Genomic DNA, 24683 nt, shown 5'->3' with positions numbered 1-24683 from the left:
TGAGACAGCAACGTGAGACAACCTACAATTCCTGGGGGCAGGAAGTTGGCTGATCTTTCAGTCTCCAACTGGGGAGAGAGAATCTACCCATTTTCAGTTTGGAACTTTGGAAGCAAACTGAACCAACCACTTAGTATATCTTTTTGCGCCAGGATCCCTTAGGTGCCAAGTAAGATACCTAAGAGGTGGCAAATCTCTAAACACAAAAACTGGTGAACGAACAGATTGAAACTGAAACGATGAAGCCATGGCAGAGACCAAGAAATAACATCATTCAACCAAGGAAAATATAATACTGAGCAATATCTGAGAAAAAAAGTAAGAACATAACAGTGGAGTCTCCAGTAAAAGGAATCTTTACAGTAAGCCTAATATTCCATTTTCACCTGAGAAGAGAATAACGTTTGGGAATGTCTGGGATACTGCGAGGCAGGACGCCCGCCCAGGAAGGAAGCACAGCCTACCTGAAAAGAAGGTACTGCAGACAAATCGCTGCAGAACCTGCCGCACGAGGCCGCATCAGCTGAAGCGACACAGTGCATCTTGTAATGTTTGCCATTCCCTACAGCTGCTGTGTGGCTGCGGGGAAGGCAAGTTGGGTCCAGAGAACCCAGACCCAACCCTTTGAAAGCCGGCATGTTTTGTTTGGCTCTGAGAAGGGTACTTCCCCTGCCCTGACCCTGAGGCACCAGTGAAAGACATCCCTTCCTGTGCACTCATCCCTGACGACGCTGCAGTGGCCTGAGCAGATACGCCTTGCCTGTTGAAGCTGCTGAGACGCGTGGCTGTTTTGGTGCCAAAATGGATCTGGCCAGCTTCCTCGCCCTCTGACTTCAAGTATTTCCCTCACTGCTGCTGTGGAGGCCTTGATAATGTGCCCAGCTCTCTTGCTGCACTGTTTGGGGACATTTTGGTCACTCTTAAGGTATTGCATGGACTGTGCTTTGTTTGGTCAGCTACTGCTCTCTCAATCACTTTGCTCAGAAAGGGCAGATTAGAGACTGGGCGATAATTGGCTACATCGTTTTTTTCTAAGGATAGTTTTTTAAGTAGTGGGAGGATGACGGCCTCTTTGAGAGACTGAGGGAAGGTGCCTTGAGTTAATGACTGATTTATGAGAGACACCAGAGCTCCCTTACGCTGTCTTTACAACACAAAGCTCATTTCGTAGCCAGGATGGGAAGGGGTCCAGTGTGCAAGCAGTGGCCTTCACAGAGGCTAGAATTCTGTCAATATCCATCGTTGTGACTAGGTCAAAATGATTCAGAAGCAGCAAACCGGACAGCATGTTAAGCGTGACTTCTGCTTTACCTACATTATACCTGGCATCCAGATCAGAACGTAGCTGACCTATTTGATCATTTAAAAAATCTTTGCTGAGGTGTCACAGCTAATTGTCTGTTCTTGAGCCAGTGAGGGCTCAGATTTAGGTGTCAAAAGATCTGGAGATATCTTAAACAGCTGGTGTGGTATGGAAGTTGATGTAATGATTGCAGAAAAATAATGATTCTTTGCTGCTATCACGGCTACTTCATAAGTCTTCTAATGGACTTTATCGAATTAGACAAAGGAGTGAGGGCAAGGATGCCTCTATCATTTTGTTCAATTTATACATAAATGAGATGCTTTCAATTTTATGGAGTCCATTCTTCAGCCTAAATTGGCCAAGTTTAGCGTTCCTATCTGACTTCATGCTGATGACGCAGTCCTTCTTTCCCCTACCAAAGTGGGACTTCAAAGATCAACAAGGACTTTTTCAGACTATTGCTCCAGGGACGACTTGCAAATTAATCATAAGAAGAACAATAACAGTCTTCTCTAAGAAAAGGAAATTCCCTGTCTTTAATGGGCCCTTGGACAGTCTTATTCTTGACCAAGTTAAGGAATTCAGGTATTTGGATATTTTGCACCAGCAGGGCTTTTTTTCTGGGAAAAGAGGTGGTGGAACTCAGTGGGTTGCCCTCGGGGAAAATGGTCACATGGCTGGTGGCCCCGCCCCTGATCTCCAGACAGAGGGGAGTTTAGATGGCCCTCCGTGCTGCTCGCGGCACGGAGGGCAATCTCAACTCCCCTCTGTCTAGAGATCAGGGGGCGGGGCCACCAGCCACGTGACCATTTTCAAGAGGTTCTGGAACTCCGTTCCACCACATTCCAGCTGAAAAAAAGCCATGTGCATGAGCAATTTAAAATATTTTCTATTCTAAAGATGGAAGATATATTCCTGGTGCTATTCTGGCCTTTAATTTAAAAGTCATCCCCCTCCTTTTATTCAGTGCCTCTGTTTGGATAAGTTCTGTTACAAGACCACCCCCTTCTTCCATTTCTTTGGAAGCGTATGAATGCTCCCTATTCTGTTCTGCCTATTGGTCTTTGTGCGGAATTTGTCTAAAAATCATCGGAAGTCAGGGCTTGGTTTTCTGTATTTAAGGCTTAAGTTGGTTTTTAGTAAGATGGGGTATCTGCATGTATCGGGACAGGACTCTTTTAAGTCTTCTTGGATGAAATTTCTTGATGGAAAGTTTATGGCCCTTCGTATAACATCAGACCTGATGAATAATTGAGGGAAGCATGAAATGTATGCTCTGGTTAAGAGACATATTATAAACCCTGACTATCAAAGTACTAGGTTCAGAGCACGTCATGTTTGCTCTTTGCAACGTTTTGGTATTCCTCACTGCCACCAAATCTTCCATAATATGTATATTATTTTACTCCTCAAAATGTGAGGGCCTTTTGTCTAGCTGGGTTAAATGCTAATCCCTCTCAGATTCCCCAGAGCAGATTTATAAATATTCTGTATTCCGAACAACTGTCCATGCCTCGTAGGTAAGACTGGCACTTCTTTTCATATTTTCTTAAGTGTTCACTTTTTGAGGATCTCAGAGCTCTTTTTATGACCCCTCCTTTTGCTTGTCATTCTGAACTTCCAATCTCAGCTGTTCGGTCTTTTCTGCTTTGTGACAGAGATCCTCAAATTACTTTTATCTGTAGCCAATTTTTTCCAGTCCTTTCATCATTTAAGTCAGAACTATTTCTGCTGCTCAAGAGCATTGTCTCACGGAGCTTTGATGGGAGAAAGGAAAGGCTCCTTGGAGAGAAAAGCCTTCAGAGCCCCCTTCCTACTTAGAATATGATCACGGAGGAGGCAGGAAGACAAGCGGAAAATGGGTGTGTACTCCCTCCCAACTGTAGGCTGAAAGACCAGCCTACTTCCATGAGTTGTCAGCAGGAGAGGACCCAAACATTCCAGACTGTCCTCCTCTTTTCCAGTGCAAAGACACTTATTTCACTTTTAATGCATGGCAACTGTTGCTAATTAACTGTGATCATGGATCATTCTCTTTACTTCCAGCAATTATTTGTAGACATACGAACTATTGCATTAGAATTTGTTGTTTACTTTCACTGATTGCGTCATTGTCTTTATAAACACACTGACTGGATTAGAAAAACGGTAGACTACCAGTGTAATCAAGATGCCTGTAGTCAGGCAGCCCAGGATATGACGTGCATTCTAGCCACACTTCAGAGATTTAGTTCATAACTATATGTGGCCGTGCAGCCTTTCATAGGAGCATTTTTGCCACTGTCGGCTGCCTTTTTGTACATTACTTTAACTGTGTAATAGCTTGTATTTTCTTACATGTGCAAGAATAAAATGCATGTACAGTACTTGTGTTACTGCACCACATACTTTGTTTTTGTTTGTTTGTTTTAAACATTCATAAGCAGCCTTTCTACCATGCAAGAACTCAAGGCAGCTTACAAGATAAATAGAGCAACAACAATAAAAATACACTAAACCTCCCAGAATTTAAAAACACAGTTTAAGACTGCCGGTAAGGAAAACTAAGTTAAATAAAGCAGTCCTAAATAACACCGTCTTCAGCTGCCTCCTGAAGATCGACAGTGAGGGGGCCAAACACACCTCCCAGAGGAGGCTGTTCCACAATTGTGGGACTGCCACTGCAAAGGCCCTCTCTTGGGTACCCACCAAACAAGCTTCTTTAGTTGATGGCATAGTCACTCCCTGTGATCTTAACTCCCAGGCAGGAACTTATGGGAGAAAACGGTCCTTCAGCTATTCCGTTCCCAAACTATGTAGGGCTTTAAAGGCCAAACCAACAACCTGAATTGCTCTTAGGAGCAGATTGTAGCCAGTGTAAATGCTGTAATATCGTCGTCACGTGTTCCCAATAGCTGGCCCCAACCAGCAGTCTAGTGCAGCATTCTGTACGAACTGCAGCTTCCAAACACTCTTCAAGGGTAGCCCCAAGTAGAGCGCATTGCAGTAGCCCAGTCTAGATGTAATTGAGGCATGGATCACTCTTGCTAAATCTGACTGACCCAGGAATGGGAGCAGCTAACTCACCAGTCGATGTGGGGCAGAAGCACTCTGAACCGCTACGGCTACTTGTTTTTCAAGGGGGACTGCTGTGTCAAGCTCCACTTTCAAGTCGTGAACCTGGGTTTTCAAAGGGAGTATCACCCAGTCCAAGACAGGAGAGATCTCAGTCTAGCTTATATATATTCTATGATACAATTGTAAAGATAAATCGGTTCTTATAAAAACAAATAAAGCTTACCTTTTATTTAAGTAATTCTGCATAGTCTTAATACTTTTTTGTTGGCTGGTAAAAAACCCTACAATAAAAAAGAACTGTCAAAAGCTAATATTTCCATAGCCATAATTGATTTAAAAGTATTAAAAACGAAAACATGCAAGCCCCTTCCCCCAGTTCAGTGATGTGTGTCAGGTATGGAAACTCAGGACATGCTTCTTATGGAACAGCTTTTCCATTAATTTCATTTGCAGGATTTTGTTTGTGTGGGCTGCGGCCATTGCTAATCAGCTGAATGGGAAGCCCCACGTGTGCAGAAGCTTCAGGTATGGATCAGTGTCTGTACCCAATTCTGAATGAAGATCCATACCCGCACCGCTTGTGTTCCATAACGATTAGAAAGCTAAACTAGGACCGAGGTGTCAGGGTTTCAGATTTCCACCCAGCCGTGAAGCTCACTGGATAATCCTGGGCACAGACTGAACTGGTTGTTGTGAGTAGAGGAGGGGAGATAACCAAGTATTCCGCCCTCAGCTCCTGGATGAAAGGCAAGATAAAAATTTAACCTGTATTTTGGTACTCACTCCATTTGCCCAGGTTCTCATGATAAAGAGAGCTACGTATGTTGATAACTGCACTGCCAGATTTGGTTGCAAAGGAACATACTGCATATACAATAATATGTACATCAGAATGCACGAAAAACAAGGCTCCCTAAAGTCTCACGAAGAAAAAGAACCTTGTACAAGGGATGTGCAGATCAAAGGCTGAGGATATGCAAATGGGGGCACTTCTCAGTGGCTTCCAATAGGATCTGTGAGGCAAAGTACATATCCAGCTATTTGGATCACAGTTGAAAGAACGATTTACCATCACTCCACAATCTGGGCTCCGCAAGATGTAACTTTTATCATTCATTTCAAATCGTATTCCCCTGTTTTCTTTAACAGAACAGAGTGACGGCCATTCAATCAAACGGAATAAAATAAGGTATTGCTCTTGGAAACAGAGGTGAACTTGGAAGTAAAAATGGCCCTGGAAGAGGACCTGCCCCCGTCCCCACCTTGCCTCCCCCCACAGTGGGTGGAAAGGAGGAAAAGTCAGGTTTGCTTGCCACGGCAGCTGCTCAAAGGCAGCTCAGGTAAGAGTTTCACTTCAGCAACCAGCTTGCTTGCCCAGGAGGCTGCTTGCGTGCAGCAGCTCAGGCAGCCAGCACACTCCCTGCCCTGGCGGCTCATGGGTGGCTTAGGCAACCACCCCGCTCAGCACAGCAGCTGCTTGTTCGCCCTGCACAAGGCAAGGACTGCCCTTCACTTGGGGTGGAGATAACCCTGGTGTTTTTTTTTTGTGTGGGGGGGTGCAGGTCAGGGCTTTTTTTCAGCAGGAACGTGGTGGAATGGAGTTCTGGCACCTCCTAAAAATGGTCACATGGCTGGTGGCCCCGCCCCCTGATCTCCAGACAGAGGGGAGTTGAGATTGCCCTCCACGCCATGCAGCACAGAGGGCAATCTAAACTCCCCTCTGTCTGGAGATCAGGGGGCGGGGCCACCAGCCATGTGACCATTTTCTCCGAGGGCAATTTAAACTTTAAAAAACTCCCCCCTTGTTCTAGCTGAACCAAAGTGACGTCATTGTGCAGTCCTGAGTTCCACCACCTCTTTTCCCAGAAAAAAAGCCCTGGTGCAGATTATCAGTCTGCTGGGACTTTTCCTGGTGGCCTTAATGGCTCATCCACACCTGGTAGGAAGCAATTTTAGCCATGGCAGTGGATGGCATCTACCAGCAAGTGCCCCATGAAGAATGCAGCCTATCTCTGAGCATCCCCTTGGTGATCTCTGCAATATACAGACCTTTCACCCACCTCCTGTTGTAACAAAGGCATCCTGATAGTTCTGTCTTTAATCTCATGAAAATAGGAAAGGACCTTCCCATTGTGTTTTGCTGCTTGCATCCGACATTTACCTGCACTCTCAGAGTCGGTAGCTTCCTCTTGCTGTTCAGACAATATTACGGGATTTCTGTCTTGGATACTGTAATCTCTCCGCTGATTCTTAATGGGCTCCTGATCAAGTGTACTAAAGCTTTGGGCATTTTGCGAGTAAATCTGCTCTGGAGCTGTGAAAATACTTTCAAGCTCCCTCTCAGCAGGACATCTTTCAGCACAGCTTGAGATCGGAGGCATTTCTTTGACATCATAAAAACCATACATGCTGGATGTTTGATGGTCATCAACAGCATGTATAAAAGGCTGGTTTATAATATTTTTGTTAGAAAAAGAATGATAACATTCTGAAGAAGGAGTAGTTAGAAACTGATGATTCTTCTCTTCAAACACAGTAGCAACGGGCCGCGTATCCTGGATGGCATTCAGTGTCTCTCTGTCATGCGTAATACCAAACCACAGCTCTCTTCTGCTCCCATGTTCTAAATCCTTGCCTGCAGTAACCATGGGAGACTTTCTGAACGAGTTACTATATTCTGGACTAGTGGGGGGAAGAAATGGTTGTCTGCATAAAGCAAAATCAGAAATGATCACATTATATTACCAGTATCACTGCCAAAGTTTTAAAAGCCAGTGTTCTTCACATCTACATGTACGTATCTTCCCCTAAGAACTGAGAACTTCCTTCAAGACTTTCTCCCCATTGCGATCGTCTTGTCTACCCCACCGCTGTAGCCACTTTCTCCCCCCACCCCCAAGCCACTCTCACTGCCGCTTTCACCACACCCCTACTTCTTGTCACCGCTTTCTCTTCCCCAGCCTCCTGTTGCAAGTTTTCTCTCTTTTTCTTTTCCTGAACAAACATTTGTCACCTCTCACATTGCCTTACTTGCTAGCAGGGCTTTTTTTCTGGGGAAAGTGGTGGTGGAACTCAAGACCTCACAATGACATCACTTTGGGTCAGCTGGAACAAGGGGGGAGTTTTTTAAAGTTTAAATCGCCCTCGGAGAAAACGGTCACATGGCCAGTGGCCCCGCCCCCTGATCTCCAGACAGAGGGGAGTTTAGATTGCCCTCTGCACCGCTCGGCAGCATGGAGGGCAATCTCAACTCCCCTCTGTCTGGAGATCAGGGGGCGGGGCCACTGGCCATGTGACCATTTTTAAGAGGTGCCGGAACTCCGTTCCACCGCGTTCCTGCTGAAAAAAAGCCCTGCTTGCTCGGCAATCAAATAATACTAACCCTGATATTGAGAGTTCTCTGAGCTCAGTCAACAATTTTTAAAATTATCCTGTTGCTGAGGGTTAAAAAAAACCCCACAATACTTTTCAGACTTTTTCTGAAACCTTGTGGGCTCTCCCGGATCTGCCACAGTCCCCACAGTGGATTTTTTGATCCACGCTCTGGGCCAAACTCAGAAGTAGTTATAAAGGTCCTGCAGCGTATCTGTTTATTCAGGCAACTGTGATGAGCTCGTCCAACCACTGCATGTCACTGCTGCTCCATTTAAGTACATTAGTTAGTCACTGTAGAGCAGGGGCAGAAAGCACTTCTGCACAAAAAGCACAGGGAAAGACGGCAGCAAAACAAAATACCTAATGAAATATTGTGTGTGTACTGTCGGAGGATTTTGAACATCTGACCTAGAAGAGGTTTCAGAAGGCAGCTGTACCTATTGGTATTTTAAAGTGAGGAGCAGTGTGTTTATGCCTCATGTTTACAACCACCTGTATACTACAAATCATAATGTACAAATTCTTTGGCCAGATCTTAAACAATATGGGTTGTTATATGCATACAGTTCACAGTACAAATGTGCCAGTCCAGAGCATCGATGCATTGAGGAAGCATGGATCGGGGAGATCCCCTCAACACTTGAGCCAATGAAATATTACCTATCTGATTCTAATCAGGAGGCCTGCAAGGAATTAGAAGGGGGTGGGGAGAGAGAGATAAGGACATGCTGGCTGGCATCCCATTATCTGTCCCTCCAGGAATCTACAAGCTCTCAGGTACTTCAGCGTGCTTGCTCTCTCTTCTCGGCTCTGTCCTTTCAAATGACTCAACTGTTCTTAACTTTCCATGCTCCAGGGATATATCCAGTACTCATTATGCAGGATTTTTTTTAAAAAATGGTGCTTTTGGTCAATTTACAAGCAGCCCATACTTTCTACATCCCTATATAGAGATCCCTGCCTTGTCCCTGCAATTCGACTCCATCCTCTGCAAAGAGGATTATTATTTATTATTAGATGGGGAGAAGGGGGGGGGGGACAATTTGGAAATCCTATCCCACAAAATCTCCTCCCTTCAGAATTTTCTTCTCGGGAGGCCTGAGCAGGGCGATCCCCCCCCCCAGCTTAGCCATCACTTCTAGACCACATTCGGCTCTCCTCGAGCCGGTTTCATAGGGATTTCCCCCCTTTTGGTTAAGTCTCATTTTTGGCAATGCCCTGAGTAGGCAGAGAGCTCTATTTTGTTTGTCAGTGTCCTGGATTTGCAGCTTCATGTCCACATGGGGGCCAGCCAGCTTATTATTAGAAATAGTTATAGGCTGTAGAAGTGTTGGAAGTTTCAAATGACTTAAGACATGACTTATTTGTGTGGACATGACAAACATACATGTGGAGCCAAGTGACATTTTAACACAATAGTTCTCAAACATTCTGAATTAATATAAAGATAGGGCTGGATCCTAACGATAATATCAGCTAGTGGAACAGTTATCAGTTAGTGTTATCAGTTATAACAGTTATCAGTTATAATATCAATTAGTGGAACAGAACCTCTCTGCCTCCCTCTGCATCCCCACACAGGTTCCCAACAGGCTTCTCCAGGGGAACAACAAGAACAACAAGAGGGGGGGATCAGAGGGCTGCTCTGAAAAGGTAGAATCAGCAAAGATCGCTCCTCTTCTGATAGCTGAAATTATTGCTGAGATCCAGCCCAGTATAATCACACACTTTGGCATCCATTTCACTTTTAAGGAGAAAGAAACCCTGGCCTTTCCTTCTGCATTTGCATTACAGACATCTGTGCGCTTACCTATTCAAGTTCTGGAAATACAGAGCCGATGGTTTGTCTGCTTCCGGGTCACTGAAATTCCTTTGCTTATGTGCAGCCTCAGAAAGCCATGATTCTTCATATATACTATTTGCCGGCTAAGAAATTGGTATTATAGAATGCAGTAAGGATACTTGTTGATCTTTAACATTGGATGTGAAATCATGAGTTATCTATTTCACTGAAAATCAACCGGCAAAGCTCCCTAGTATATTTTAAAGAACTGCCATAAGGCCGCCCATACAACATCTCCACATACTCCTTGGTAACCTTGTGAGACCTTAATTTGTGTGTCCCCAACACTAGAAAAATGGAGAGGGGGGCACATGCAAACACCTTCTCAGCGGCAGCATGAAGGCTGTAGATCATATGGAACCTTCACTACCAGTATTTAGGAGACAGGTAAAGGTCATTTCGTTCTGCCAGTCTATTCTGCTTGGTTCAAAGGAAGCAAAAGGTGATAGTGATACATCATGCACTATGGAAATTATGTCGGATCTGCTTTACTTTCCCCATTTTTTCAGGATGTTGATTTGATTATATGTCTTATGTTTTGGTTGTGATAGGCTAAGGGATGACTCTGGGGAAAAGGCAGGATATAATGGTTTCAAGGAAGGAAGGAAGGAAGGAAGGAAGGAAGGAAGGAAGGAAGGAAGGAAGGAAGGAAGGAAGGAACAGGAAGTACTGCCAGCCGGAAAGGAGGCCATTTTTAACATGTTCCACTCTCCAGTGTTTCTTCTTTTTCTTGATTTAAACAAGATGCGTACTGTTAATGCAGAGCTAGGATTCTGTAAGAGTGGTTGTGTGCTCATACTTTTGTTAGTGCTGGAGGAGAGTGTGTCAACCTCCATTCCTTAATGTTCTGATCTCTTGAGGAACCGGCACTTGGAAGCATTTGTGAGTCTCTTTGCTCTAACCCATTCAGTTTTCCTAGGGAATATTGCCAGCAGATCCCACTTGGTTGTTTACCCATGGTAGAGGTTCAAACAAGTTTTACTTGAAATAAAGTAAGGGCCAGTTCATAAGATCATTTTAATGGAATAAAATGAGCTGATTTTCTTGGCGAAGAAAGGATCGTTGTCATCCTTCACTTGACAAGGTTGTTCATGGTTCTCTAGCTCCGTATCATTACATTCTGGGGAAAACATTGTGGTCAAAATTCAGATTGCAAACTCTTGTGGGGGGATTGGTTGTGGTTTTATTTTGTTTATGTTGTTCAATGAAGTCTCCAAAGCTACTATATAAATTAAAAAATCTATTAAAATAGTTTTAAATAGTTCAAACTGTCCTTTATTTGGGTTCATTATGACCAAGTTGGAGAGTGGAATCCTATCCAGTTTTGGCTGAATATCAGGACAGAGTCAAGTTTAGAAACCCTCAAGTGGGGGGAGTCTTCTCCAGCAAGAATGGACAGACTGCAGAGTGATGGGTTGGGCTTGGCTGGAGACAAGCTCTAGAACATGGTATAGCAAAAAACAGAAGGGGGGGGGGGAACGGTCACTGACAAGAACAACGAGGCCAAAGCAAAAAAAAGGACCGTTGTAGAACAACCAATTCTTGTACTCAATGTCGTTTTAATGTTTTTCCTTAGGCAACGTCACAATCACATGTAGTTGGCAACATCCGTTCAGAGAGTGACCGCCCGAGGGGGGTCGCTCCCGACGGGAGAATGGCAACGGGTATGCCCGGCTGAATATCCCGTTTCGCTATACACACGCTTCTTCAAAAGCCTCCGTACAATTGCCTGGAATTATATATATACAATCAATACATATACATACAATATAAATTATACCATCTACACAGGAATTATCACTTAAAACTGTCACTGAAACATCAATAGCTACCCTCTGCATATGCTTACCAATAAATATGTTGATTACAAAGCAGGAGACGTCCACCATAAATTTCCTCTACTTAATATCGGGCTCAAAGCCTCTACTCTCTCTCGATCCCCTGTAAGGTACTGCTGCAAACCTGGGTGGGATTTAAATACGCAGCCCCCTAATGAACATTATTACCAGGTGCTACACTATTTAAAGTGACCCATGTTCCAATACGCTGAAAATCGACTTTCCTATTTTAACAGCCACACAAGCCATACTATATTCATATAAACTGGAGCATAACACATACAAACATATTTCTCAGTACTGAAGTTACAAATTGCCCCCAGCGCATTACAGAAACGGTGTAAAGTCTGCCTCTTGATTAAGACCACCGGGAGCCAAGGTATGAAGTTTAAAAATCCATTCTGTTTCTAATCTCAATAAAGATCTCCTGATATTCATACCTCCCCCACTGTTTAGAACTCTGAGAACTGTAAATTGTAGCTCCCGTTCATTTGTATGGTGGTGAATGAAATGTTGAGTAAGAGGTGCTTCTAAGATTTTATTTCTGATTTTTGACATGTGTTCCTGAATGCGGAGCTTCACTGGTCGAATTGTGCTCCCTATATACAGCAAACCACATAGACATTTGATTGCATAAACCACATTTTGGGTACTGCACGTGGAGAAAACCCTCGGGTATAGATTTTTCTTGGTCACAGGATTCACTATGGTGTCCGTGTTCACTGATAAGGAACAGACATTACAGTGGCCACAAGGGAAGTGGCCAACTGGTAAGGTACGAGTTGTTTCCTCCCTCCTGAAGTCAGAATGCACTACTATGTCTTTAATGTTCTTGGATCGTCTGAAACCCACCAGGGGAGGCTGTGCACAGCTGAGAGGGGACAGAGTAACAGGATGGCATGGTCACTTGATTTCCCCCCCTTAGCTTTACCCATTGTGAATGTAATCCGACGGAATTGGCACATAATAAGTAGCATCACGAGATCTATACCCGAGGGATTTCTCCACGTGCAGTACCCAAAATGTGGTTTATGCAATCAAATGTCTATGTGGTTTGCTGTATATAGGGAGCACAATTCGACCAGTGAAGCTCCGCATTCAGGAACACATGTCAAAAATCAGAAATAAAATCTTAGAAGCACCTCTTACTCAACATTTCATTCACCACCATACAAATGAACGGGAGCTACAATTTACAGTTCTCAGAGTTCTAAACAGTGGGGGAGGTATGAATATCAGGAGATCTTTATTGAGATTAGAAACAGAATGGATTTTTAAACTTCATACCTTGGCTCCCGGTGGTCTTAATCAAGAGGCAGACTTTACACCGTTTCTGTAATGCGCTGGGGGCAATTTGTAACTTCAGTACTGAGAAATATGTTTGTATGTGTTATGCTCCAGTTTATATGAATATAGTATGGCTTGTGTGGCTGTTAAAATAGGAAAGTCGATTTTCAGCGTATTGGAACATGGGTCACTTTAAATAGTGTAGCACCTGGTAATAATGTTCATTAGGGGGCTGCGTATTTAAATCCCACCCAGGTTTGCAGCAGTACCTTACAGGGGATCGAGAGAGAGTAGAGGCTTTGAGCCCGATATTAAGTAGAGGAAATTTATGGTGGACGTCTCCTGCTTTGTAATCAACATATTTATTGGTAAGCATATGCAGAGGGTAGCTATTGATGTTTCAGTGACAGTTTTAAGTGATAATTCCTGTGTAGATGGTATAATTTATATTGTATGTATATGTATTGATTGTATATATATAATTCCAGGCAATTGTACGGAGGCTTTTGAAGAAGCGTGTGTATAGCGAAACGGGATATTCAGCCGGGCATACCCGTTGCCATTCTCCCGTCGGGAGCGACCCCCCTCGGGCGGTCACTCTCTGAACGGATGTTGCCAACTACATGTGATTGTGACGTTGCCTAAGGAAAAACATTAAAACGACATTGAGTACAAGAATTGGTTGAACATGGTATAGCACCAAGGATAACTATTTGTTTCAATGGTTGCTAGAGCCAGGCCTGAGGTCTTAAATATTGGAGAAAGCTCAGATAGATCCAGACAGACTCGACTGTCCTGGGGCAAAAAGTACTTCTTAAAGACCACGTGCTCAGGGCTGGTGCGCCCATTGAGGCTGGGCTGGCGGCCACCTCGAGCACTAAGGAATCAAGGGTGTGCCAGAGGGTGTGCCAGGGGTGGGGGCGCGCGTCACGGAGCTCAATTGCCCCGTGCTGCTGCGCCCAGCTAGGAGCTCTGTGCTGCTGCTGCCATCGCCACCGCAGCTGGCACACAGCTGCAGGCCAGGTGCGGCAGGCGGCTGAGGCGGCATGCGGACCAACTGAGCCAGAGGGAGGATCCATGCGCAACACCTCAGCCACCTGCCGGACCTGGCCTGCAGCTGCTGCGCCCAGCTAGAAGCACATACTGGCGGCGGCAGTGTGGGGCAGCTGAGTTGGAAGCCTCCCAGCCCTCCCGCTCAGGTGCTCTGTGCTGCTGCTGCCGCCGCCGCCACCGCCAGCACACAGCTGCGGGCCAGGCACAGCAGGCGGCCAGGGCAGCATGGGGCAACTGAATGGGAGGGCTGGGAGGCCATCTGTGTGCCGTCCCTGCCCCACGTGATGATGTCACATGCAGTGATGTCATCACACAGTCTGGGTGCGCGCGCACGTGCGCACGCAAAGCGTGCACACACCAACACCCCTGAAGCTGCCTCAGGTGCCCTGCACATGCTCATATTAGGAATCTGGGTCACTGGGTGGAGACATGAATATCTTTAACTATTTAAATCCCGCCTATTCCTTTTTTTAAAACAGGTTAGAATAACAATAACATATATCCTGTCTTGAACATATACTTAACAATGGAAACTGTAAGTAATCCCAGTGACATATATACAAATTTTCTCAAGGACAGTCCTTTCTATACAAGCCAAAACAGTCTCTCATTTAATGGGATTATTTGTTCATATATACTGTTTGCTCTTTGATATGTGTTTATGAATGCTGTTTTCAAATAAGGGTTTCAATGCATAATGATGATTATGGGTTAACAATTTTGGGAAAGGCAGCTGAAAAATAACATACAATACCTGTACGTTACCATGACACAACTTTTTATTGAACAAGCTTCCATGAGAATCACTCCAAGAGCCATTCTGTGGAGGCAAAATATTATGGTATAACTACCATCATTAGTGTTGAATGTAATTAAAAGGGCCTAGTAAGAGGATAATTACACCCAGCTTACCTGAAATCGTAAGTTCTCTTTTTCTGAAAGATACTTTCTTCTGTTTTCTAATACTTCTTTTTGTAGTCTATTGAGAAAATGTAAAAAGGAAAAGAAGACATTTTCCCAACATTGTTTATGATTTGAGGATTTTCATCTTTGACGTCCTGGGTAAGAAGCATGCTTGGTATCCCAAAGTTGTGGCAAATTGGGATCTTAAAAAATCAAAAAATGTTAGTGACATATTCCAGAGGAATATCCATGCTAGTCAGCAGCAGTAAAAACAATCAAGTGCATTGTGGTACAATCTTTTAAAGAACCACCGATATGACCCATGGCAGTTGATTCTCTGCAACTTTTCATCAGGCTAGATGTTTGTAAAAAAGAAAAAGAAGAAAGAGGGAAGAAGGATATTTCAAGCTGTGACCTTTAGGTCTGTTGTTTGTATCCTGTGCAGAATGCCCTGTCGATTTAATAGGCACTGAGGTTGTTTTTTTTTCTTCCAATTTGTGGCTTTCTCCTCAGAGAGGAAAGATTTCTACTATTTTAAAGCCTTATCCAAAATATACAGTAACCCTATAAAGCCAGAAGGCGATAAATATTTTTGCACAGGCTGCCGAAACCTCAGAAAATCCTGAAAAGGGAGGACATGGTTGAGTCATAACAACTCATAAGCCTCTTACAATCACAAAGACAAAGATCTTTTTTCCATGGAATTGTCTTTCTCCCACTTTTGAATGTGCTTCTCATTTTTAATAACACAGAGGATCCTTGAAACCACAGAGTGGATGACAAATGGATTTTTGTCTCTCTTTGAGCTCCTACAGCCAATATAACCTCTGACTCAGAAATGAAAGCTTCGCTGTTGGTGGAGCAATTGTCTCCAAAAACCTGGCAAATGGCTCCAACTATTCATGCTATTACCCAATCCTCCATTTCATTTAGCACATCTGTGACCCACTAGAGAGCTGCTTTCCATGTCAATGGACACTACTGTTAGCAGGGCTTTTTTCTGGGAAAAGAGATGGAGGAACTCAGTGGGTTGCCAGCACAGGGGGCAACTCCTGGTGGGAGGTACCACATGCGCACGTGCGAAGTGTGCGCACACTTCCAGGACTGCACGATGACATTACTTTGGGTCAGCTGGAACAATGAGGGGGGAGTTTATTAAAGTTTAAATCGCCCTCGGCAAAACTGGTCACATGGCTGGTGGCCCCGCCCCCTGATCTCCAGACAGAGGGGAGTTTAGATTGTCCTCCGTGCCGCAGCGGCATGGAGGGCAATCTCAACTCCCCTCTGTCTGGAGATCAGTGGGTGGGGCTACCGGCCATGTGACTATTTTCAAGAGGTATTCCAGCTGAAAAAAAGCCCTCACTGTTAGTCACTTTTTTTTTTACTCTGACCTAACATTTCTGTTGAGAGAAGGCAGAACAAATGATCCTTCCTTGGTTAGATAAATAGGGTCAAGCTAGGAAAACAATAAAATGTTAAAGTAAAAAAAAACTTGGAGGGGGGAATCCTGCCCATATCCTACCACTCCACTAGGCAAACTTTCCTTATTTATTCATTTATGTATGGCACTTAAGTTGGAGGAAGGCTAGAGAATGGTTGGCTCCACTGTGACAAAGTGGTTAGAAAGCTTGACTGGGGAGACCTGGATTCGAATCCCTATTTGGCTATGAGGCTCGTTGAGTGACCTTCGGAAAGTCATTTCAGCTCAGGCTATAACATACCTCACAGAACTGTTATAGAACAAAAGGGTAGAACCATGTGTGGTGTTCTAACTTCCATGCTGGAAGGGTAGGATAAAAACTGACAGAAAAATGTTACAAAATGGGCCCAGGGTATGGTCAGAAGGCATACGACAACCTTCCTGAAGCTAAGCAGAACCCAGTTTGGCTAGGGGACTCCTTAGAAACCCTATATATACCACCTAGGTGATATTCTGCTACAATATTCTAGAAAGATGGTTAGAAATATTTATTTATTTATTTTATATTCGATTTATATTCCACCCTCCCCACATCAGCGGGCTCAGGGTGGCTTACAACATATACAACATATAAGAACTTTTCCCATGCTAATGTTGGGTTTTAAACTAATTTGTTGACCTTCCTCTTCTGTCTTCAGTGCAGAAAAGAGGTAACAGCCCATAGTTAGCTGTTTGCAGAAAACATACAATTCTACAACATTCTTGTAAATTGGAGGCACATTTTTTTCTAATGGGACATAGCTGTAGACATATAGAGAAAGTTACCTAGGATATTTTCGACTTGCAGCCATAACTGAGGTATGTGTTTGAGAAGTATTCATTTAAGCAAATGCTCTTACAACGAATTTCATATCTGTTTATATATAAAATTTATATATTTTTATGAGTGAAAAATGTGTCAAAGGATTTTACCAGAATGTGAAAGACAGCTGTCATTGTCATTTGTACCTTTTCTGGGCATCATCAAGGAATGGTTTTGGTGGTTCATGCTCTGGCGTCTTGGGGAGTTCTATATTGCGCCACCTCCCAGGAATTTGGTCAATATCCACATGAACTGGCTTTTGAACTCTGTCTGTAATAAAATAGTCAAAAAGTCAGCAGCCCTTCCAGGGAATGGAAGAGAGACACCAAATGGTTTAACAAGTGCATGAGCCACAAATGTTTTTATTAGTTTTACATTTGTCATTGTTGATGCACTAGCATAATACTATTGGTTATGGCCTTCTGAACACCATATTTTCTTTTCTTATGAGTAAACTTTGAATGAACATGTTGATAATTCAAATTTGTTGGAGTGGCTAATGGAGCCGCAGAAAAGTTGAAAATTTAGCAATGTTTTGTTATATGAAATGCTTTTTTGTTGGCAAAACTTCCTAATTAAATTTGTCATTAAACTCACCAGAATGATTTTTCTTGGTCGATATCTGGTTAACAACATGGAGATTGAGGAGATCTAAACTGACGACAGACTGTTTAAGGGGAGATTGTCTCAACACCCTCATCTTAGACTTCAGCTTTTCCTTTTCAAAGAAGTCCTATTACATTGAAAGGAGAAAGAAAATTGATACCCCAATACAGATTTTCATTCTAGAAATGCAGGTCATCAGTTATATTTCTATTGCATACTATCCTAAGGCTCAGGGCTTTTTTTCTGGGAAAAGAGGTGGTGGAACTCAGTGGGTTGCCCTAGGAGAAAATGGTCACATGGCTGGTGGCCCCGCCCCCTGATCTCCAGACAGAGGGGAGTTGAGATTGCCCTCCACGCCGCTGGCGCAGAGGGCAATCTAAACTCCCCTCTGTTTGGAGATCAGGGGGTGGGGCCACCAGCCATGTGACCATTTTCAAGAGGTTCCGGAATTCCATTCCACTGTGTTCCTGCTGAAACAAAGCCCTGCTAAGGCTCAAGGTGGCTTACAACTAAAATTTTACATGTTGGGGGGAAACAGAACTTCCTCAAGTGCCTCAAAATATCTGGAAACTTTTGGTGAAAAAGTGATTAGTCATTGTTTTGGAAATATTTGTACAGGGACTCCTCTAGCCAAGAGGCAGGATTTAGGCTGTGCACTGTGCCATGCTCCATGGTGTAGCTCCAGAGCAACAGACAGATGCTCAAGTCCTCCCCCCACCCCATGCTTGCCAGTCTTCTGGCCACTGTGTGGAGCTGCATGGTCTTTGCTTTCCTGTTGCTCATATCCTTTTTCCTGAAATTAGCATACATCTTTTAATAATCAAAAACAGCTACAAATTTATCAAATTACATTCTGACTCTTTAAAATACAACTACTGTTGTAATATTTCCACACATTTTGTGTGTTACGTGCCGTCAAGTCGTCTCCGACCTACGGCAATCCTATGAATGAGAAACCTCCAAAATATCATTAACAGACTTGCTCAGATTCTGCAAACTGGAGGACGTGGCTTCTTTTATTGAGTCAAGCCATCTCATTTTGTGTCTTCCTCTTTTCCTACTGCCCTCCACTTTTCCTAGCATTATTGACTTTTCCAGAGAATCCTGCCTTCTCATGATGTGACCGAGGTACGATAGCCTCAGTTTTGTCATTCTATCTTCTAGGGAGAATTTCAACACAATTTCATGAACCTATTTGTTAGATTCAGCCAAGGGAGGAAGGTGGGGACCATCTTTTATAGAGGCTATTTGGGTTGAGCTTCTGTTGCTTCTCTGCTTGCAGGTTTGCCTGGGTGTAGCCAGAGGTAAATCTCTGGTCTGAGCCCAAGAGCTCTTTGTGCTTAGTTCTTAGCCCCGGCTCACAGCCTGAAGATCTGACTATGAGCCAGGCCAGAGGGTCCAGGATCTGCCCAAGGTTTGAAGGATTCATGCTTGTCTAACCCAGTGGTGGAGACCCACCAGTGGTGGAGACCCACAGGGGGTGAACCAAAGTCCTGTTCTCTCCTGCATTTGGAAGAAAAGGGCCACAGCCATCTCATCATAGGGAGGGGCTGTGGTTCAGTGTTAAGAGCATCTGCTTGGCATGCAGAAGGTCCCAGGTTCAATCCCTGGCATCTTCAGTTATCAGGTAGTAGGTGATATGAAAGACCCTCAAACCCTGGAGCCCTGGAGCCAGTCTGAGTAGACTATGCTGAACTTGATGGACCAATGGCCAGAATCCAGTATAAGGGAGCTTTGTGGGTTCATGTGTGTGCGCGCGTTTGCTTCCATTTGTTTATTTAAATTGTATTTTGTGAGATGCTTTGGGCCTCCCGTGTGGGATAAAAGCAAGGAAAAATAAATAAATAATAGGAGGAAATCTCAGTCTTCAAATTTAGCATGTTGTCATGGTAAGTTTCACCAATGGATGATGAGAAGTCTCTGCATAAAACTAATGTAACTAGATTTCAATTTTAAAATAATGTTAGGAGTGGAGATTCAGGGCTGGATCCAGCCAGCTTTTCCACCAAATCTCACCAAATTCCCCTCCTTACTCAGCCCCTGTCCAACATGGCTTTTGTCCATGATCCCCAGCTGCCCATCATTTTTAACCAGCTGACAACCTTGTTGGGTCCAACCTTCAGAATTCAATAACCCTCCGAACTGAGAAGACAGCAACAATTATGCATACCAAGTAAATACAGCTAATTCCATATGGGCAGACGTGTCAGTCTGTAGCAGCAAAATAAACAGGGGTCCAGTGACATTGTCCATACTAACAGGATTTATTCCAACATAAGATTCCATGAGTCAGAACTCAAGGGGCAATAAATTCAGACAGTGTCTAACAGTGCAATTCTAAACAGAGTTATGCCTTTGTAAGTCCACCGAAGTCAATGGGGTTACAAGTTTATACCCCTGCTTATGGTTGCACTGTAAGGTGCCACTAGACTCTTAGTTCATTAAATAAACAGAGTCACTTTGAGGTTACTTTTAAAACTAATATTTCTTCTATGTACGGCAGCCATCTAATCCAGGTTCCTGTTTCTGACAGGGGCTAAACAGAGTCCCTCAGGATGCTGTCAAACAGGGCTTGAATATAATCAGCCTCCTTCACAGTTGCTGTTTAGTGTGTGGGTATTCAGGAGTACACGGCATCAAAAAATTGAGATTTCATTTTGGCTCCCATGGCTAATGGCAACTGGTAAACCAGTCCGCTATGAATATGCCTGATCTTTGTTTAAAGCCATGTAAGCTAGAGGTCATGACCGTATTTTGTGGCAGCAAATTCCATGAACAAATTAAATGTTATATAAATGAGCACTTTCTTGTATCTGGTTTGCATCTACTAGTAGTCAGTTTAAGTGGGTGAGTTCTATGGGAAAGGGTGGAAAATATTTCTTTCTCACATCAGACCTTTTTCATGTCCCTTGTTTAGTAATCTTTTCTTCAAACGGAACAGTTTCAAATGTTCCTTGTAGAGAAGATGCTCCAATCCTTTGATCAATGACCTCTCTCTTTTCTGCACCTTTTCCAGTTCTACAGTTCCCTTTTTGAGATGGTATGAGAAACTCTACACAGTACTCCATATGCATTTGCACCGTGGAGGAACCACAGAGATATTATGCGGCTGACGATTTTATTATTCATCCCTTCCTGAAAAATCCCTAGCATGAATTTTATTTTTCACTGTTGCTGCATACTAATGTTGTCATTGAGCTATCCATTATACTGAATAAATCCATTAAAAATCTGGTGATTCATTTTAACTTAATGGGAATTCTGTAATGGGGACTGAACAGTTTCTTCATAATTAACTGATAGTCATAATGTGGCAAACTCTCCAAACCTAAAAGATAGCTACTGCTTATTTCCAACACTGAACAGAATTAAGACCACTGCAAACTTAAGCCACAAGAAATGTCCAGGCCTCATAATTTTAAGGTCATAGGATGTCCGCAAAGATGCTTCTGTAAAAGTAGATAACTTGTTAAGAAAAGTATCAGGTGGGTAGCTGTGATGGTACACATAGAACAGTAACATTTGAGGCCAATAACACCTTAAAGACCAACAAGATTTACAGGGTATAAGCTTTTGAGAGTCAAAGCTGACAGAGCTGATGAAGGGGGCTCGATGCATCAAAGCCACCTGGTGCCATAAACCTACTGATAGCCAAACATTTCTGCACATGTCCAGTCACCATCCTAAACACACCTTCTTAGCCCATTGATTCTCTGCAATTTTATTAGCATTCCACTGTTAATCTGTGTCCCAGTTATCTGGGGCAAAAGTGCACCTACATAGGTTGTAAAGAAGTAAGTTATTATGAATGCATACGTGGGTCTATCTATCATACATTCAAGTACTCTAGTATTGTTCTTGCAGAATAATCTCCTGAATGTGCCATCATGATAACCTTTGAAACTCTCTTGCCACCTTTGATTTGTTTCCTGTGGAATCATTTGGAAAAGCTGACCTATTTATTTATTTATTTGGACTTATACCCCACTCTCCTCGCAAGCGGGCTCAGAGCAGGTAACAACAAGTAATAAAAATCACATTATTAAAACATATTAAAAACATAAAATTCAGTGCAGGAAGGCGGCTGCCTAGAAACTTTTGGTGTGGAAAGTGGGGAAATGATATTGGGTATGCTCCGATCTGGGAGTCCATCTGATGAGATTTTTCTCAGGGTTTTGAAATGGGAAACATTTTTAGTGATTTTTGTGTTGTCCTCATTGGGTATTCTTGTGACTGTTCAAGTGAGGTATGTATAGACAAACAGATAGGCCGGTAAGTAGAAATTTGCACCCCGATTCAATGTAAGCACTACGTACCTTCTGCTTTCTTCTGTCCTTGGTAAATATGATTCTTTTGCTTGAAAGATTTGAAAGAAAATGATTTTTTTAAAAGTATTAGTATATTTATGTAAATATGTCTGCAGTTTAATACTGAATCATAATGAATTTCCAGAAAAGCTATTCAACATTACATGTTCAATCCTCATTTATTGTATGCCAAATCATTAGTTAGGATTATCCTGTACAAATCAACAGAGTGTATAAGCTCTAAAACGTACTGTGCTTCAAAGAATTAAACAATTTGAACAACTGACCAATGAGAGATTTGTCCACTAGGAACAATCCCACTAAAATGTGACATGAAACAAAATCTTTGATATGAGTTTGTATGTTTTCTAGCCTCTCTTATCTGCTTCTGTAAAAACAGGTCAACAGGAACAAAAAAAATGCATATACTATGAACTAAAATCTGCCTGTTGCAGTAATAGTGTAATTTTCTATCAATGCTGGTATAACAATACTGCATAGTAACATTAATGACTCCTTTTAGCTGAAAATGTGGTATAATTGCTTTTGCCATTTTTTCTTAATTCTTTTATCTTCGTTTTTATTTCATCAATTCTTCCAGCACTAATGCTCTGATCGTATTGTTATGCCCTGATGTAATAACTTATTTTTTATTGCAGATTTGTTTTACTGGCTTTTGCTGTAATAATAAATGACTGACTGATTGACTGATTAATGACCAAGTACCTTGAAGACTTAACCTGAGTTTTATCATCAACTCAAAAGGAAAAAAAAGATTTTGACATCCTGCAACGAACGTAGCATAGTATAGTAGGCAGAGTACTAACTTTTTTTTTACTAGGAAGAACTAAAACCTCCAAACCTCCACATTGGGAATTCATGACTGGATCCCCCATGTTTGGGGCAATTTTTCATTTAAATCAGCCACAGATTTTGGGGAAGTGGCACTGGGTAAATAAAGGTTTTTAAAAATCTTTTCCCACTATGTTGTTTTCCTGATCTTAATATGTAAGTGTTAAGTGTTTTCTCTAGCAGGGCACGAAGCAGTTGTAAGGCAGGGCCCAGGGAGACATTTATATCAGAAAAATGGCACTGGGGGAATAATTAAGCACCCCTGAGCACCCCACTGCAGTGTGTCCCACACGCACTGCAATGAAGTACAAACACACATACACAAAACTCTGGGAAATCCAGTTCAGGATCTCTCAGCATGTTGTCATAAACAGAGCTTATGGTGTTACATTAGGTCAATTTCTTTCTCTAATATTTTGAGCATCTGTCCACTACATGCCTCCCCTTTTCAGATATAAGGCAGAGATTGCAGGGAAGTCTAATTTTTATAACACTGCACTGAATCTTGCTCCCCTTTCTTGTTTTCTCTCCTCATATTCCCTCGTAGAAGGCATTTTTCTTCCGTCTAGTGCCAGCACCAGTAGTGAGCCATGCTGAGGAGAAAAGCTCCTAAAACATCTTTTCTTTGTGGCGGAAGTATGCTTTGGGTGTGTGTAAAATAGAAAAGAGTCCAGTAGCACCTTTAAGACTAACCAACTTTACTGTAGCATAAGCTTTCAAGAATCACAGTTCTCTTTGTCAGATGCATCTCTGCGTCAGATGCAGTGTGTGCGTGTGTGTGTGAAGCTGCAGTCAAGACAAAGACAAGCAGACGTTCAAGTTCGTTCTCTCTTCCCTGAGAAAAATGCCTCCGTGAACTAGGCCTTCAAAATGCTAGTGTGGCTCTTCAGTCAGACTATAAGGAGATTTTGATTTACAGGGCAATCCTAAGCAGAGTTACGCCCCTCTATTGAAATCAATGGACTTACACTGGTGTAACTAGGGTTACCAGCCTCCAGGTAATGGCTGGAGATCTCCCAGAATTACAACTGATCTCCAGGCCACAGAGATCAGTTCACGTGCAGAAAATGGCTACTTTGCGGGGTAGACTCTATGGAATTATGCCATGCTAAGTTCCTTTCCCTCCCCTAACCCCACTTTCTCCAGGTTTCACCCCCCAGATCTCCAGGAATTTCCCAACTTGGAGCTGGCAACCCTAGGAGTAACTCTGCTTAGGATTTACACTGTTAGTTCCTTTGTGTTGAATCGGGGCAGGTCACATTCCCTCAGAACCCCAACTGTGAAATAGAAATAATGATTTAGTTCAATTCTCTAGTCCTTTTAAATTGAGTTCTGTCATGAATGTGTAGAGGTAGAAAGATCCCGCTCTCCCAGCCCCCCGCCCCCGCCCCCCAGACTCCTGCATGACAGGCAGACATTAAAATTGACAGCCCCCCCCCCCACGGAATAAGGCTGCCTCCACCCCTTTTCCTTCTTGAGGAAGTGTTAAAATTTTAAAAATATAGGAGGCCTGACAGGAAAAAAAGTGATCATAAATTCTGGCAACCCCAGCTGCCTGGCTGAGAGTTCGGCCTTCCTACTACCACCAGCCACGGCTCTGCGTCTTAGCAACTGTGACACTCTTAACTTCACTCACCGAGAACCACCAACCCAGTTCATTTTCCCTCACCAGACAGTACCCGGCGCAAGCTAGTGAGAAAGCAGCCTATGGGCTCTGTGAAGGCCTGACTGAGGGCCAAACTACAAGTGACGCCTGACACAGGTTGGACACTTGCCAGCTTCCCTCAAGTTTTGATGGGAAATGTAGGCAGCTTGGCGGAATGTTGGGCAAGTGACAGTTGAAAAGTCCATTGGACAGCAGTCGGAGAGCCAAGCTGCAAGACCAGGACGCCTACATTTCCCATCAAAACTTGAGGGAAGCTGACAAGTGTCCAACCGGTGTCATTCATCACTTTACTTTACTTTACTTTAATT

The 24683-nt window shown here is 43.2% G+C and overlaps 1 protein-coding gene across 1 annotated transcript in view; it reads right to left on the bottom strand.

Annotated features, from left to right (window-relative positions):
• C9H12orf40 (chromosome 9 C12orf40 homolog) overlaps nucleotides 1–24368 on the bottom strand; it is a 32337-nt gene extending 7969 nt beyond the window's left edge. The window contains exons 1-7 of the mRNA XM_054987794.1: nucleotides 24346–24368; nucleotides 21867–21906; nucleotides 17542–17677; nucleotides 17091–17214; nucleotides 14672–14738; nucleotides 13260–13347; nucleotides 6525–6998 (exon numbers count right to left, since the gene is read on the bottom strand). Coding sequence (XP_054843769.1) covers nucleotides 6525–6998; nucleotides 13260–13347; nucleotides 14672–14738; nucleotides 17091–17214; nucleotides 17542–17677; nucleotides 21867–21906; nucleotides 24346–24368 — 952 coding nt within the window. The remainder of the gene's footprint in view (nucleotides 1–6524; nucleotides 6999–13259; nucleotides 13348–14671; nucleotides 14739–17090; nucleotides 17215–17541; nucleotides 17678–21866; nucleotides 21907–24345) is intronic.
• Between the last annotated feature and the right edge of the window lie 315 nt (nucleotides 24369–24683).

Source organism: Eublepharis macularius, chromosome 9 (genome assembly GCF_028583425.1).
Source record: "Eublepharis macularius isolate TG4126 chromosome 9, MPM_Emac_v1.0, whole genome shotgun sequence".
In the NCBI taxonomy this organism is placed as follows: domain Eukaryota; kingdom Metazoa; phylum Chordata; class Lepidosauria; order Squamata; family Eublepharidae; genus Eublepharis; species Eublepharis macularius.
The sequence above is the reverse complement of the archived record's forward strand: the minus strand, read 5'-3'. Positions and strand labels throughout refer to the sequence as shown.